The sequence below is a fragment of the Thalassophryne amazonica genome, unplaced genomic scaffold, assembly GCF_902500255.1.
Source record: "Thalassophryne amazonica unplaced genomic scaffold, fThaAma1.1, whole genome shotgun sequence".
NCBI classification, from domain to species: Eukaryota; Metazoa; Chordata; class Actinopteri; order Batrachoidiformes; family Batrachoididae; genus Thalassophryne; species Thalassophryne amazonica.
Genome location: NW_022986239.1, coordinates 677,053 through 693,601, shown reverse-complemented (window position 1 = coordinate 693,601; position 16,549 = coordinate 677,053). Strand labels below are relative to the sequence as shown.

Here is a 16,549-nt window from a genome sequence, read left to right as displayed (position 1 = left end):
AGTAGTAGTTGCTGTTAATAGTGGTAGTAGTAATAGCAGTAGTAATTATTAATAGTTGTAGGAGTATTAATAGTAGTAGTTGTTGTTAATAGTGGTGGTAGTAATAGCAGTAGTAATTATTAATAGTTGTAGCAGTATTAATAGTAGTAGTTGCTGTTAATAGTGGTGGTAGTAATAGCAGTAGTAATTATTAATAGTTGTAGCAGTATTAATAGTAGTAGTTGCTGTTAATAGTGGTGGTAGTAATAGCAGTAGTAATTATAATAGTTGTGGCAGTATTAATAGTAGTAGTTGCTGTTAATAGTGGTGGTAGTAATAGCAGTAGTAATTATTAATAGTTGTGGCAGTATTAATAGTAGTAGTTGCTGTTAATAGTGGTGGTAGTAATAGCAGTAGTAATTAATAATAGTTGTGGCAGTATTAATAGTAGTAGTTGCTGTTAATAGTGGTGGTAGTAATAGCAGTAGTAATTAATAATAGTTGTGGCAGTATTAATAGTAGTAGTTGCTGTTAATAGTGGTGGTAGTAATAGCAGTAGTAATTATTAATAGTTGTGGCAGTATTAATAGTAGTAGTTGCTGTTAATAGTGGTGGTAGTAATAGCAGTAGTAATTATAATAGTTGTGGCAGTATTAATAGTAGTAGTTGCTGTTAATAGTGGTGGTAGTAATAGCAGTAGTAATTATAATAGTTGTGGCAGTATTAATAGTAGTAGTTGCTGTTAATAGTGGTGGTAGTAATAGCAGTAGTAATTATAATAGTTGTGGCAGTATTAATAGTAGTAGTTGCTGTTAATAGTGGTGGTAGTAATAGCAGTAGTAATTATTAATAGTTGTAGCAGTATTAATAGTAGTAGTTGCTGTTAATAGTGGTAGTAGTAATAGCAGTAGTAATTATTAATAGTTGTAGCAGTATTAATAGTAGTAGTTGCTGTTAATAGTGGTAGTAGTAATAGCAGTAGTAATTATTAATAGTTGTAGCAGTATTAATAGTAGTAGTTGCTGTTAATAGTGGTGGTAGTAATAGCAGTAGTAATTATTAATAGTTGTAGCAGTATTAATAGTAGTAGTTGCTGTTAATAGTGGTGGTAGTAATAGCAGTAGTAATTATTAATAGTTGTAGCAGTATTAATAGTAGTAGTTGTTGTTAATAGTGGTGGTAGTAATAGCAGTAGTAATTATTAATAGTTGTGGCAGTATTAATAGTAGTAGTTGCTGTTAATAGTGGTGGTAGTAATAGCAGTAGTAATTATTAATAGTTGTGGCAGTATTAATAGTAGTAGTTGCTGTTAATAGTGGTGGTAGTAATAGCAGTAGTAATTATTAATAGTTGTGGCAGTATTAATAGTAGTAGTTGCTGTTAATAGTGGTGGTAGTAGTAGTGATATATTAGTTGTTGTTGTAGCAGGTGCGTTATACAACCATGATTGTTGGTCATATATTCACTATATATTATTATATTATTATTATATTTGTCATTTTTGGCCAATTTTTGTTGCGGACATCAACGAACGCCTGTAATTTGTGAACTCAATTCATGCGCAATTAATCCTCTCCCCAGTGGGACAGGGCCCTAAGCTTCAGAAAACACATCACATGACACCTCTTCTTATCTTGTGCATGTGTATTGTATTTGATGGGCGGGTCTTAATCCACTGGAGGCGGTCTCAAAGACTGTGGGCGGATCTGCGTGTCCAAGCTGGTTCCTGGCTGCGTTGTTTGTTGTAGGATGATTGACACTGTGTGAATCCTGTTTACAGCTGATAAAGTTACTCTGAACTAACAAAGAGATTCTAACACGGTGCACTAAACAAACAAACAAACACGACTGACACGAAGACACATTGTGGACAAAGGATGGATTCAGTTTGTGTCCTGATGCTCTAGTTCCAGAGCCCATAAAAAGTTCTCACCTGAAGACAAAAAATAAAATGAAAGTGAGTCCTCTTTCTCCAGCTGACCTTTAACCTTGTGTGATGTGTGTCAGCCTGTCTGATGGATCAAAGCCGCAGGGCTTCACTGTGACCCCAAATAACCTCCTCATCTTCCACCTGCAGGCCGTAAAGTAGCAGAGACCACGCCCACTTTCCTCACGCCGTCAGGGAGCGACAGCTCCAAAATGGTCCTACGAGGAGATGAACTCCACCTGGAGTGTATCGCGGCTGGACTGTGAGGACACACACACACACACAGGGACACGTACACACAGAGACACGCACATACACAGAGACACATACACACAGAGACACGCACATACACAGAGACACATACACACAGAGACACACACATACACAGAGACACATACTCAGAGACACATACACACAGAGACACACATACACACAGAGACACACACATACACAGAGACACATACTAAGAGACACACACATACACAGACACATACTCAGAGACACACACATACACAGACACACATACACACAGAGACACACACATACACAAAGACACATACTCAGAGACACATACACACAGACACATAGAGACACACACATACACAGAGACACATACACACAGAGACACATACACACAGAGACACACACATACACAGAGACACATACTCAGAGACACACACATACACATACACACAGAGACACACACATACACAAAGACACATACTCAGAGACACATACACACAGACACATAGAGACACACACATACACAGAGACACATACACAGAGACACACACACAGAGACACATACACAGAGACACATACACAGAGACACAGACACACACATACACAGAGACACATACTCAGAGACACAGACACACACATACACATAGAGACACACACACATACACAGAGACACACACATACACAGAGACACATACACACAGAGACACATACACAGAGACACATACTCAGAGACACATACACACAGACACATACAAACACATACACACAGAGACACACATACACACAGAGACACACACACAGAGACACACACATACACAGAGACACATACTAAGAGACACATACACACAGACACACACAGAGACACACACATACACAGAGACACATACTAAGAGACACATACACACAGACACACACAGAGACACACACATACACAGAGACACATACTAAGAGACACATACACACAGACACACACAGAGACACACACATACACAGAGACACATACACACAGACACACAGAGACAAATACACACAGACACGCACATACACAGAGACACATACACACAGACACGTACACACACATACACAGAGAGACACATACACAGAGAGACACACACACAGAGACACATACACACAGAGACACATACACACAGAGACACACACATACACAGAGACACATACACAGAGACACATACTCAGAGACACATACACACAGACACACACATACACATAGAGACACACACACAGAGACACACACATACACAGAGACACATACACACAGAGACACACACATACACAGAGACACATACACACAGAGACACACACATACACACAGAGACACACACATACACAGAGACACACATACACACAGAGACACATACACACAGAGACACACACATACACAGAGACACATACACAGAGACACACACATACACAGAGACACATACACAGAGACACATACACACAGAGACACACACACAGAGACACATACACAGAGAGACACACACAGAGACACACACATACACAGAGACACATACTCAGAGACACACACACAGACACACACAGAGACACGCACATACACAGAGACACATACACACAGAGACACATACACACACAGAGACACACACATACACAGAGACACATACACACAGAGACACACACATACACAGAGACACATACTCAGAGACACATACACACAGAGTCACGCACATACACAGAGACACACACACAGAGACACACACATACACAGAGACACTTACACACAGAGACACACATATACACACAGAGACACACACATACACAGAGACACATACACAGAGACATGCACATACACAGAGACACATACACAGAGACACACACATACACACAGAGACACACACATACACAGAGACACATACTCAGAGACACATACACACACAGACACACACAGACACATACACACAGAGACACACACACAGAGACACATACACACACAGAGACACATACACACACAGAGACACGCACATACACAGAGACACATACACAGAGACGCACATAAATAGAGACACATACACACAGAGACACATACACAGAGACACGTACACACACATACACAGAGACACACACATACATAGAGACACGCACATACACAGAGACACACACACGCACATACACAGAGACACACACACACACACACAGACACACACACACACTCACACACACACACAGAGACACACACACGCACACACAGAGACACACACACACAGAGACCCACACACACGCACATACACAGAGACACACACATACACAGAAACACATACACAGAGACACGCACATACACAGAGACACATACACAGAGACACACACATACACAGAGACACGCACATACACAGAGACACATACACAGAGACACACACATACACAGAGACACACACATACACAGAGACACACACATACACAGAGACACATACACACAGAGACACGTACACACAGAGACACGTACACACAGAGACACATACATACACAGAGACACATACACACAGAAACACATACACAGAGACACGTACACACAGAGACACATACACAGAGACACGTACACACAGAGACACATACACAGAGACACATACACACAGAGACACACACATACACAGAGACACGCACATACACAGAGACACACACATACATAGAGACACGCACATACACAGAGACACACACATGCACACACAGAGACACACACACGCACACAGAGACACACACACACACAGACACACACACGCACACACAGAGACATGCACACACACAGAGACACACACACGCACACACAGAGACACACATACACAGGGACACGTACACACAGAGACACGCACATACACAGAGACACATACACACAGAGACACACACATACACAGAGACACACACACTCAGAGACACATGCACACAGACACATACACAGAGACACATACACTCAGAGACACATACACAGAGACACATACACACAGAGACACATACACAGAGACACATACACACAGAGACACGCACATACACAGAGACACATACACACAGAGACACACACATACACAGAGACACATACACTCAGAGACACATGCACACAGACACATACACAGAGACACATACACTCAGAGACACATACACAGAGACACATACACACAGAGACACACACATACACAGAGACACATACACACAGAGACACATACACACACAGAGACACACACATACACAGAGACACACACATACACAGAGACACATACACACAGAGACACACACATACACAGAGACACACACATACACAGAGACACATACACACAGAGACACACACATACACAGAGACACATACACACACAGAGACACATACACACACAGAGACACATACACACACAGAGACACACACATACACAGAGACACATACACACAGAGACACATACACACAGAGACACACACATACACAGAGACACACACATACACAGAGACACATACACACAGAGACACGCACATACACAGAGACACACACATGCACACACAGAGACACACACACGCACACAGAGACACACACACACACAGACACACACACGCACACACAGAGACATGCACACACCAACACACACGCACACACAGAGACACACATACACAGGGACACGTACACACAGAGACACGCACATACACAGAGACACATACACACAGAGACACGCACATACACAGAGACACATACACACAGAGACACACACATACACAGAGACACATACACTCAGAGACACATGCACACAGACACATACACAGAGACACATACACTCAGAGACACATACACAGAGACACATACACACAGAGACACACACATACACAGAGACACATACACACAGAGACACATACACACACAGAGACACACACATACACAGAGACACATACACACAGAGACACACACATACACAGAGACACACACATACACAGAGACACATACACACAGAGACACACACATACACAGAGACACATACACACAGAGACACATACACACACAGAGACACGCACATACACAGAGACACATACACACAGAGACACATACACACACAGAGACACACACATACACAGAGACACATACACACAGACACACACATACACAGATACACGTACACACAGAGACACACACACACAGAGACACGTACACACAGAGACACACACATACACAGAGACACGTACACACAGAGACACATACACAGAGACACGTACACACAGAGACACGTACACACAGAGACACACACATACACAGAGACACGTACACACAGAGACACATACATACACAGAGACACATACACAGAGACACACACATACATAGAGACACGCACATACACAGACACACACATACATAAAGACACATACACAGAGACATGCACATACATAGAGACACATACACAGAGACACACACATACATAGAGATACGCACATACACAGAGCCACACACATGCACACACAGAGACACACACACACACAGAGACGCACATACAAAGACACACACACACACAGAGACACACATACACTTTTTGTTTGCCTCTACTGGTGGTTGGCTCTCACTGCGGTATTGTATCACTTCCTGTTCCGGAGCACAGCGGTGTTTTTCTGTATCTGTTAGCTGTTTAATCTGCGCAGTTAGATTGATCTAGTTATCTAGATTACGATTTGTTTCCCAGTGTAATCTTTACGTGCCTTAACTAAAGCACTCCTTCTGCTGAATCACCTCTAAATTATTTACACATTATTCACTTTGCGTGTTTTTAGGAATCCGCTAGCTTAGCATAGCTACTAGCTCTTAGCCGATTTAGCATGGCGGCTTCTCCTGTCTCTCCCGCACTTTTCTGCTCTGGGTGTGAAATGTTTAGTTATTCCTCGGCATCCTTTAGCAGTAATGGTACTTGTAATAAGTGTAGCTTATTCGTAGCTTTGGAGGCCAGGCTGGGCGAATTGGAGACTCGGCTCCGCACCGTGGAAAATTCTACAGCTAGCCAGGCCCCTGTAGTCGGTGCGGACCAAGGTAGCTTAGCCGCCGTTAGTTACCCCCTGGCAGATCCCGAGCAGCCGGGAAAGCAGGCTGACTGGGTGACTGTGAGGAGGAAGCATAGCCCTAAACAGAAGCCCCGTGTACACCGCCAACCCGTTCACATCTCTAACCGTTTTTCCCCACTCGACGACACACCCGCCGAGGATCAAACTCTGGTTATTGGCGACTCTGTTTTGCGAAATGTGAAGTTAGCGACACCAGCAACCATAGTCAATTGTCTTCCGGGGGCCAGAGCAGGCGACATTGAAGGAAATTTGAAACTGCTGGCAAAGGCTAAGCGTAAATTTGGTAAGATTGTAATTCACGTCGGCAGTAATGACACCCGGTTACGCCAATCGGAGGTCACTAAAATTAACATTAAATCGGTGTGTAACTTTGCAAAAACAATGTCGGACTCTGTAGTTTTCTCTGGGCCCCTCCCCAATCGGACCGGGAGTGACATGTTTAGCCGCATGTTCTCCTTGAATTGCTGACTGTCTGAGTGGTGTCCAAAAAATGAGGTGGGCTTCATAGATAATTGGCAAAGCTTCTGGGGAAAACCTGGTCTTGTTAGGAGAGACGGCATCCATCCCACTTTGGATGGAGCAGCTCTCATTTCTAGAAATCTGGCCAATTTTCTTAAATCCTCCAAACCGTGACTATCCAGGGTTGGGACCAGGAAGCAGAGTTGTAGTCTTACACACCTCTCTGCAGCTTCTTTCCCCCTGCCATCCCCTCATTACCCCATCCCCGTAGAGACGGTGCCTGCTCCCAGACCACCAATAACCAGCAAAAATCTATTTAAGCATAAAAATTCAAAAAGAAAAAATAATATAGCACCTTCAACTACACCACAGACTAAAACAGTTAAATGTGGTCTATTAAACATTAGGTCTCTCTCTTCTAAGTCCCTGTTGGTAAATGATATAATAATTGATCAACATATTGATTTATTCTGCCTTACAGAAACCTGGTTACAGCAGGATGAATATGTTAGTTTAAATGAGTCAACACCCCTGAGTCACACTAACTGTCAGAATGCTCGTAGCACGGGCCGGGGCGGAGGATTAGCAGCAATCTTCCATTCAAGCTTATTAATTAATCAAAAACCCAGACAGAGCTTTAATTCATTTGAAAGCTTGTCTCTTAGTCTTGTCCATCCAAATTGGAAGTCCCAAAAACCAGTTTTATTTGTTATTATCTATCGTCCACCTGGTCGTTACTGTGAGTTTCTCTGTGAATTTTCAGACCTTTTGCCTGACTTAGTGCTTAGCTCAGATAAGATAATTATAGTGGGCGATTTTAACATCCACACAGATGCTGAGAATGACAGCCTTAACACTGCATTTAATCTATTATTAGACTCTATTGGCTTTGCTCAAAAAGTAAATGAGTCCACCCACCACTTTAATCATATCTTAGATCTTGTTCTGACTTATGGTATGGAAATAGAAGACTTAACAGTATTCCCTGAAAACTCCCTTCTGTCTGATCATTTCTTAATAACATTTACATTTACTCTGATGGACTACCCAGCAGTGGGGAATAAGTTTCATTACACTAGAAGTCTTTCAGAAAGCACTGTAACTAGGTTTAAGGATATGATTCCTTCTTTATGTTCTCTAATGCCATATACCAACACAGTGCAGAGTAGCTACCTAAACTCTGTAAGTGAGATAGAGTATCTCGTCAATAGTTTTACATCCTCATTGAAGACAACTTTGGATGCTGTAGCTCCTCTAAAAAAGAGAGCTTTAAATCAGAAGTGCCTGACTCCGTGGTATAACTCACAAACTCGTAGCTTAAAGCAGATAACCCGTAAGTTGGAGAGGAAATGGCGTCTCACTAATTTAGAAGATCTTCACTTAGCCTGGAAAAAGAGTCTGTTGCTCTATAAAAAAGCCCTCCGTAAAGCTAGGACATCTTACTACTCATCACTAATTGAAGAAAATAAGAACAACCCCAGGTTTCTTTTCAGCACTGTAGCCAGGCTGACAAAGAGTCAGAGCTCTATTGAGCTGAGTATTCCATTAACTTTAACTAGTAATGACTTCATGACTTTCTTTGCTAACAAAATTTTAACTATTAGAGAAAAAATTACTCATAACCATCCCAAAGACGTATCGTTATCTTTGGCTGCTTTCAGTGATGCCGGTATTTGGTTAGACTCTTTCTCTCCGATTGTTCTGTCTGAGTTATTTTCATTAGTTACTTCATCCAAACCATCAACATGTTTATTAGACCCCATTCTTACCAGGCTGCTCAAGGAAGCCCTACCTTTATTTAATGCTTCGATCTTAAATATGATCAATCTATCTTTGTTAGTTGGCTATGTACCACAGGCTTTTAAGGTGGCAGTAATTAAACCATTACTTAAAAAGCCATCACTTGACCCAGCTACCTTAGCTAATTATAGGCCAATCTCCAACCTTCCTTTTCTCTCAAAAATTCTTGAAAGGGTAGTTGTAAAACAGCTAACTGATCATCTGCAGAGGAATGGTCTATTTGAAGAGTTTCAGTCAGGTTTTAGAATTCATCATAGTACAGAAACAGCATTAGTGAAGGTTACAAATGATCTTCTTATGGCCTCGGACAGTGGACTCATCTCTGTGCTTGTTCTTTTAGACCTCAGTGCTGCTTTTGATACTGTTGACCATAAAATTTTATTACAGAGATTAGAGCATGCCATAGGTATTAAAGGCACTGCGCTGCGGTGGTTTGAATCATATTTGTCTAATAGATTACAATTTGTTCATGTAAATGGGGAATCTTCTTCACAGACTAAAGTTAATTATGGAGTTCCACAAGGTTCTGTGCTAGGACCAATTTTATTCACTTTATATATGCTTCCCTTAGGCAGTATTATTAGACGGTATTGCTTAAATTTTCATTGTTACGCAGATGATACCCAGCTTTATCTATCCATGAAGCCAGAGGACACACACCAATTAGTTAAACTGCAGGATTGTCTTACAGACATAAAGACATGGATGACCTCTAATTTCCTGCTTTTAAACTCAGATAAAACTGAAGTCATTGTACTTGGCCCCACAAATCTTAGAAACATGGTGTCTAACCAGATCCTTACTCTGGATGGCATTACCCTGACCTCTAGTAATACTGTGAGAAATCTTGGAGTCATTTTTGATCAGGATATGTCATTCAAAGCGCATATTAAACAAATATGTAGGACTGCTTTTTTGCATTTACGCAATATCTCTAAAATCAGAAAGGTCTTGTCTCAGAGTGATGCTGAAAAACTAATTCATGCATTTATTTCCTCTAGGCTGGACTATTGTAATTCATTATTATCAGGTTGTCCTAAAAGTTCCCTAAAAAGCCTTCAGTTAATTCAAAATGCTGCAGCTAGAGTACTGACGGGGACTAGAAGGAGAGAGCATATCTCACCCATATTGGCCTCTCTTCATTGGCTTCCTGTTAATTCTAGAATAGAATTTAAAATTCTTCTTCTTACTTATAAGGTTTTGAATAATCAGGTCCCATCTTATCTTAGGGACCTCATAGTACCATATCACCCCAATAGAGCGCTTCGCTCTCAGACTGCGGGCTTACTTGTAGTTCCTAGGGTTTGTAAGAGTAGAATGGGAGGCAGAGTCTTCAGCTTTCAGGCTCCTCTCCTGTGGAACCAGCTCCCAATTCAGATCAGGGAGACAGACACCCTCTCTACTTTTAAGATTAGGCTTAAAACTTTCCTTTTTGCTAAAGCTTATAGTTAGGGCTGGATCAGGTGATCCTGAACCATCCCTTAGTTATGCTGCTATAGACGTAGACTGCTGGGGGGTTCCCATGATGCACTGTTTCTTTCTCTTTTTGCTCTGTATGCACCACTCTGCATTTAATCATTAGTGATCGATCTCTGCTCCCCTCCACAGCATGTCTTTTTCCTGGTTCTCTCCCTCAGCCCCAACCAGTCCCAGCAGAAGACTGCCCCTCCCTGAGCCTGGTTCTGCTGGAGGTTTCTTCCTGTTAAAAGGGAGTTTTTCCTTCCCACTGTAGCCAAGTGCTTGCTCACAGGGGGTCGTTTTTGACCGTTGGGGTTTTACATAATTATTGTATGGCCTTGCCTTACAATATAAAGCGCCTTGGGGCAACTGTTTGTTGTGATTTGGCGCTATATAAAAAAAAAATTGATTGATTGAAATTGATTGATTGATTGATTGATTGATACAGCGACACACACACGCACACACAGAGTCACCCACACACATAGACACACACACACACACACACACACACACACACACACACACACACACACACACACACACACACACACACACACACACACACACACACACACACACACACACACACAGAGACACACACATACACAGACACACATACACAGAGACACATACACAGAGACACACACAGAGACACACAGAGACAGAGTTGGCAGCCTGTTGTCCAGTCTTCTGTCCATTCTGTTGTCCAATCTGCTGTCCAGTCTTTTGATAGCCTGTTGGCAGTCTGTTGACAGTCTGTTGTCCAGTCTGTTCACAGCCTGTTGTCCAGTCTTTCGATGGTCTGTTATCCAGTCTGTTGTCCAGTCTGTTCAGCCTTTTATCTAGCCTGTTGTCCAGTCTGCTGTCCAGTCTTTTGTCCAGTCTTTTGATAGCCTGTTGTCCACTCTATTGTCCTATCTTTTGATAGCCTCTTGGTAGTCTGTTGTCCAGTCTTTTGATAGTCTGTTGTCCAGTCTGCTGTCCAGTCTGTTGTCCTCTTGTTTGATAGCCTGTTGTCCAGTCTGTTTTCCAATCTGTTGTCCTGTCTTTTGATAGTCTGTTGTCCTGTTTTTTGATAGCCTGTTGTCCAGTCTATTTTTCAGTCTGTTGTCCAGTCTATTGATAGCCTGTTGTCCAGTCTGTTATCCAGTCTACTGTCCACTCTGTTGACTCTGACTGTCTGACACCCTGAGAAGGTGGTAGCAGATGCTGACGTCCCCAGGCAGGTGTGACTTCTTGTGGTGTTCTCTCATGTATCTCTGTGGACACATTGTGGATCGACTGACTGGGAGACACTTGGACACCGTCTGCTTTGACAGCACCTCACTGACTCACTGGGTTTGAGTTTGTTGAATCTGCTGGTACACACATTATCAGCTTCATCCTCAGAAAGTAGAGCTGGCTCTGGACCTCCTTTAAGACAGACTCAGAGTTCTTAGTCCAGCCCACGTTATTGACTACGTGCACTCCCAGGTGCCTGTAGTCCTGAATGATGTCCAGCTGTTCCTCTCGATGAGAACAGGGTGACTGGTGTCTTGGTGCAGGAACATTATGAACACTTTTTAAAATAATGAACAAACTGTGCTGTCATCATCTTAGTCTTGGTCTTGATTGTGAACATTGTTTTGTCCATCATGTCCTTTAACCATGCAGAGGTTGACCAGTTTGTCACTGTTGAAGTGCCTTTGTGTTTTTGCATTTGAAAAGGTGCAGATTTCCTCAATTCGGATGACAGACTGTTTCAAAGTTTAGCATACATAAACAATCAAATGTATATGTGTGGTTGTTTTAATTCCGATGTGTGTTATTATTATGTTCAACTAGTAATAATTGTGAATTAATTGCTGCAAATTTGTCTGAGGTAATTGGGTGTGAAATGAATGACCTTTTTTGGGATCAGTTAAGTTGTCTGAATCTGAATCTGAATCGTGTTTCCAGTATTTTCTCTGCAGTCTTTCAGCAACCAGGAAAAACTACACAGACTGTTTATTTATGTATTTGTACACAGACTATTTATTTATTTGTACACAGACTATGTATTTGTACACAGACTATTTATTTATTTGTGCACAGACTGTTTATTTATGTATTTGTACACAGACTATTTATTTATTTGTACACAGACTATGTATTTGTACACAGACTATTTATTTATTTGTGCACAGACTGTTTATTTATGTATTTGTACACAGACTATTTATTTATTTGTACACAGGCTGTTTATGTATTTGTACACAAACTATTTATTTATTTGTGCACAGACTGTTTATATATTTGTACACAAACTATTTATTTATTTCAGCAAACTATTTATTTATACACAGACTGTTTATTTATTTGTGCAAACTGTTTATTTATTTATTTGTGCACAAACTGTTTATATATTTGTACACAAACTATTTATTTATTTCAGCAAACTATTTATTTGTGCACAAACTGTTTATTTATTTATTTGTGCACAAACTGTTTATATATTTGTACACAAACTATTTATTTATTTCAGCAAACTATTTATTTGTGCACAGACTGTTTATTTATTTGTGCACAGACTGTTTATTTATTTATTTGTGCACACTATTATTTTTTTATTTGTGCATGGAATGTTGCTGAGGAAGAATTTAATTATGGGAAAAATCTTAAAATCATTCCTCCTATTTCTTAAGATAAGATTGTCATCTTATGACATCATCAAGCTTATTTCCACCTGCTGTTGGTCTTCACACTGAGAATTCCACACTAAAGTGTCGACTGGTGGGTGGAGTTACCATGACTGACCTACTGATGGAGTGTGGTTGTATACGTCTCTTTGTGACGCCATGAGGTTATGAAATTAAACCTTTGCTCTGTTCTTGCTCTGCCCCCGTAGTCCCACCCCCACCATCAAGTGGTTTAAGATGGGTGGGGACCTGCCAGCACAGAAGGTTCAGTTTGAGAACTTCAACAAAACCCTGAAGATCATCAATGTATCTGAGGAAGACGCTGGAGAGTATATGTGCATGGCCAACAACCAATTAGGGAGCATACGGCACTCCATCTATGTGCAGGTCAAAGGTCAGAGGGCACCACTACACTGGACTAACAGGGCATTATTCCACAGGGTGCCGTTCTCCTACAATTGGCCACCATCTGAAAAAGTGCAAAAACTGGATGAAACAGCTTAATCCAGTGTACTTCCTAACACACTGGTTTATAGAGTGCAGACCTGGCAACCGTCCTGAAAATGAAAGAAAGCAGCTCAAGCTGATTTACTTTGAACAAAAACGGCTTCAGATTTTTACAGTGGAGCACAATCGAACAAGGTTCAACACAGGAGTCACTACAGATACTCCGTTTAAAGAAGTCTGTACACGACTGAAGCCGCTAAGACTACGAATACCTAGGCGTTATCATGTGCCATCAGCAATTTCAAGAATAGGGGTGAAATCTTTGAAGAGTTAAAAAATTGGATCCTGATTTCAAATCTGGTGCCAAAGATGGGCATAACTACTATAGCAAGTTTGTTCAAGATGTGATACTTCAAACATACTACTTTGCTATTTGGGACCAGACGGGAAAGAACGGCGCTCTGTGGTATAGCCCCATAACCCCGCCTCCACACCCTGTTCCTACTGGGATTCTCTGTGCTCCACAGCGGCTCCTTATTGGCTGGACAAACCAACCAACTTGGTGCTGGCACCAGAAGAGAATGGGCGCCTGGTGTGCCGGGCCAATGGGAACCCCAAACCCAACATCCAGTGGCTCGTCAACGGACAGTCCATAGAGAGTGAAGTGTTTTCTTTCTTTCTTTCTTTCTTTCTTTCTTTCTTTCTTTCTTTCTTTCTTTCTTTCTTTCTTTCTTTCTTTCTTTCTTTCAGGCTGACAGTGATTGATGTTCTGTTTGATTCTTAACATTAGGGGTTCTTTCTTGATGCTTGTGCAGCAGGTTGATTCTGTTCCACAGCAGTGATAGTTAGTTAGTGACTGAATGAGCTAGTTAACTAGTTAGTTTATTGTTCCTGAATGCAAATTGTGTTAACACACTATGTGAAGTTGTGCATATTTATTAGGCAGCTTCTTTACTTCAGGCAAAACCAGATTTAACAGACTTTGATATGTCTTAACTGCTGTTTTATTTTGTTATTTTCTCATACAGATTTTTAAAAGTCTTTTCTTGATTTTGGCCACGCCTCCATCTTGTTCCTACCTCAGGTTCTCTGCCTAACCCCAGCCGAGAGGTCCAGGGGGACACCATCATTTTCCGCTCGGTGCAGATTGGAACCAGTGCCGTCTACCAGTGCAACGCCTCCAACCAACACGGCTACCTCCTGGCCAACGCCTTTGTCAGTGTTCTGGGTGAGGCACAGGTGTAAGGATCAGGCAGAGAGCTTAGACTGGAACCTTTCAGGCACTAATCCTCCCAACCTCTCATTTGTCAACTTCACAAGCTGTAAGCCACAAATCCTCAGAAGGTCTATACAAGAAACTACACCTTCAAACATCAGCTTGTCATCAAGTGGACTTTGGTATCAGGATACCAAAGTCTGTACTCTCACTCGGTCCAGCTGCCTTGGACTGTGTCTGAGCTTAACTGCCCCCTACCCGCCCCACTCCCCCACTGGTCTGCACTCACATTGCAATCTGCATTCAGGTCCAAGTGTCAGGAACTGAGGTGGCAAGGCATGGCGGGCGGATGAAAACAGGCTCAGTTCGATACACAGGGAGTCAATCAGTACAGGTGGAGGTACAGATGGTCGTGAGGCTGTGACGTGGTCTAACAACGGGCAAGAGTCGAACACAGAAAAAAACGCAGACCAAAAATGAGATGAGGAAGGCTTAGAACAAGGGCAAGAGCACAAGGAGCAAGCAGTGAACAGAGAAAAACACGGGGCATAAATACTGAGGGAAACCAGTGGAACAGGTGCAGAGAAGAAGGCGTGGCTGGACAAGACAAAGGTGAGACAGGAGTGGACATGGCTGACACAGGCTGCAGAAACAGAAACGTGACAGGACAGTGAAGATAAATCCCAAATGCCTAAGAAATAAAGATACAGAAAATCCAAATGCTAAAGGAACACAGACACAAATGTAAGCAACAGAAAAATAAAAGGCTGAATATAAGCTAGAACAGAACTTGACAGGTGGCTGAAGTGTAACAGAAAAACTACTAGTGGCCCTCGTTCCCACCCCACCCCGCACTCGCACACTGATGGGATGTTTGTGCCCCCTCACTGTGACTGCACAGGCCGATGCCAGAGTCACAGTCTGCTGCACAAGTCACAGTTGAAGGTTGACCAAATTGGGTGTATCAGGCCTTCCTTTTTGCTGGATCCTTTTCTGCCTCAAAGCTTCTTGCCCCTTGATCTCTGCCCTTTCGATACCCTCCTTGATAGCCTTCCTCCAGATGCCACGGTCTTTGGTGAGTTCCTCCTGAGTATCTGTGTCAATGCCAGTCTCTTTGAGGTCCCACTTGCAGGCACCCTTGAAATGCAGATTTGGACAATCAAATCTGTGTCTTGTTCTACTAGCTTGCTGCCCATATTCTGTCTCTTTTGGGATGCAGCTGACTGAGCCAGTGCAGACACTGAGTCTGGAGCAGGTAGATACTTGGCATCCCTGCAGAATTGAGGACCTCTGAGTTCAGCACTTTGTCCTGCC

At 42.2% G+C, this 16,549-nt stretch overlaps 1 protein-coding gene across 1 annotated transcript in view; it reads left to right on the top strand.

The window, feature by feature from the left end:
- Nucleotides 1-16,549, top strand: part of nfasca (neurofascin homolog (chicken) a) — a 201,474-nt gene that overhangs the window by 45,163 nt on the left and 139,762 nt on the right. The window contains exons 8-11 of the mRNA XM_034165289.1: nt 2,057-2,168; nt 13,782-13,966; nt 14,547-14,678; nt 15,104-15,247. Coding sequence (XP_034021180.1) covers nt 2,057-2,168; nt 13,782-13,966; nt 14,547-14,678; nt 15,104-15,247 — 573 coding nt within the window. The remainder of the gene's footprint in view (nt 1-2,056; nt 2,169-13,781; nt 13,967-14,546; nt 14,679-15,103; nt 15,248-16,549) is intronic.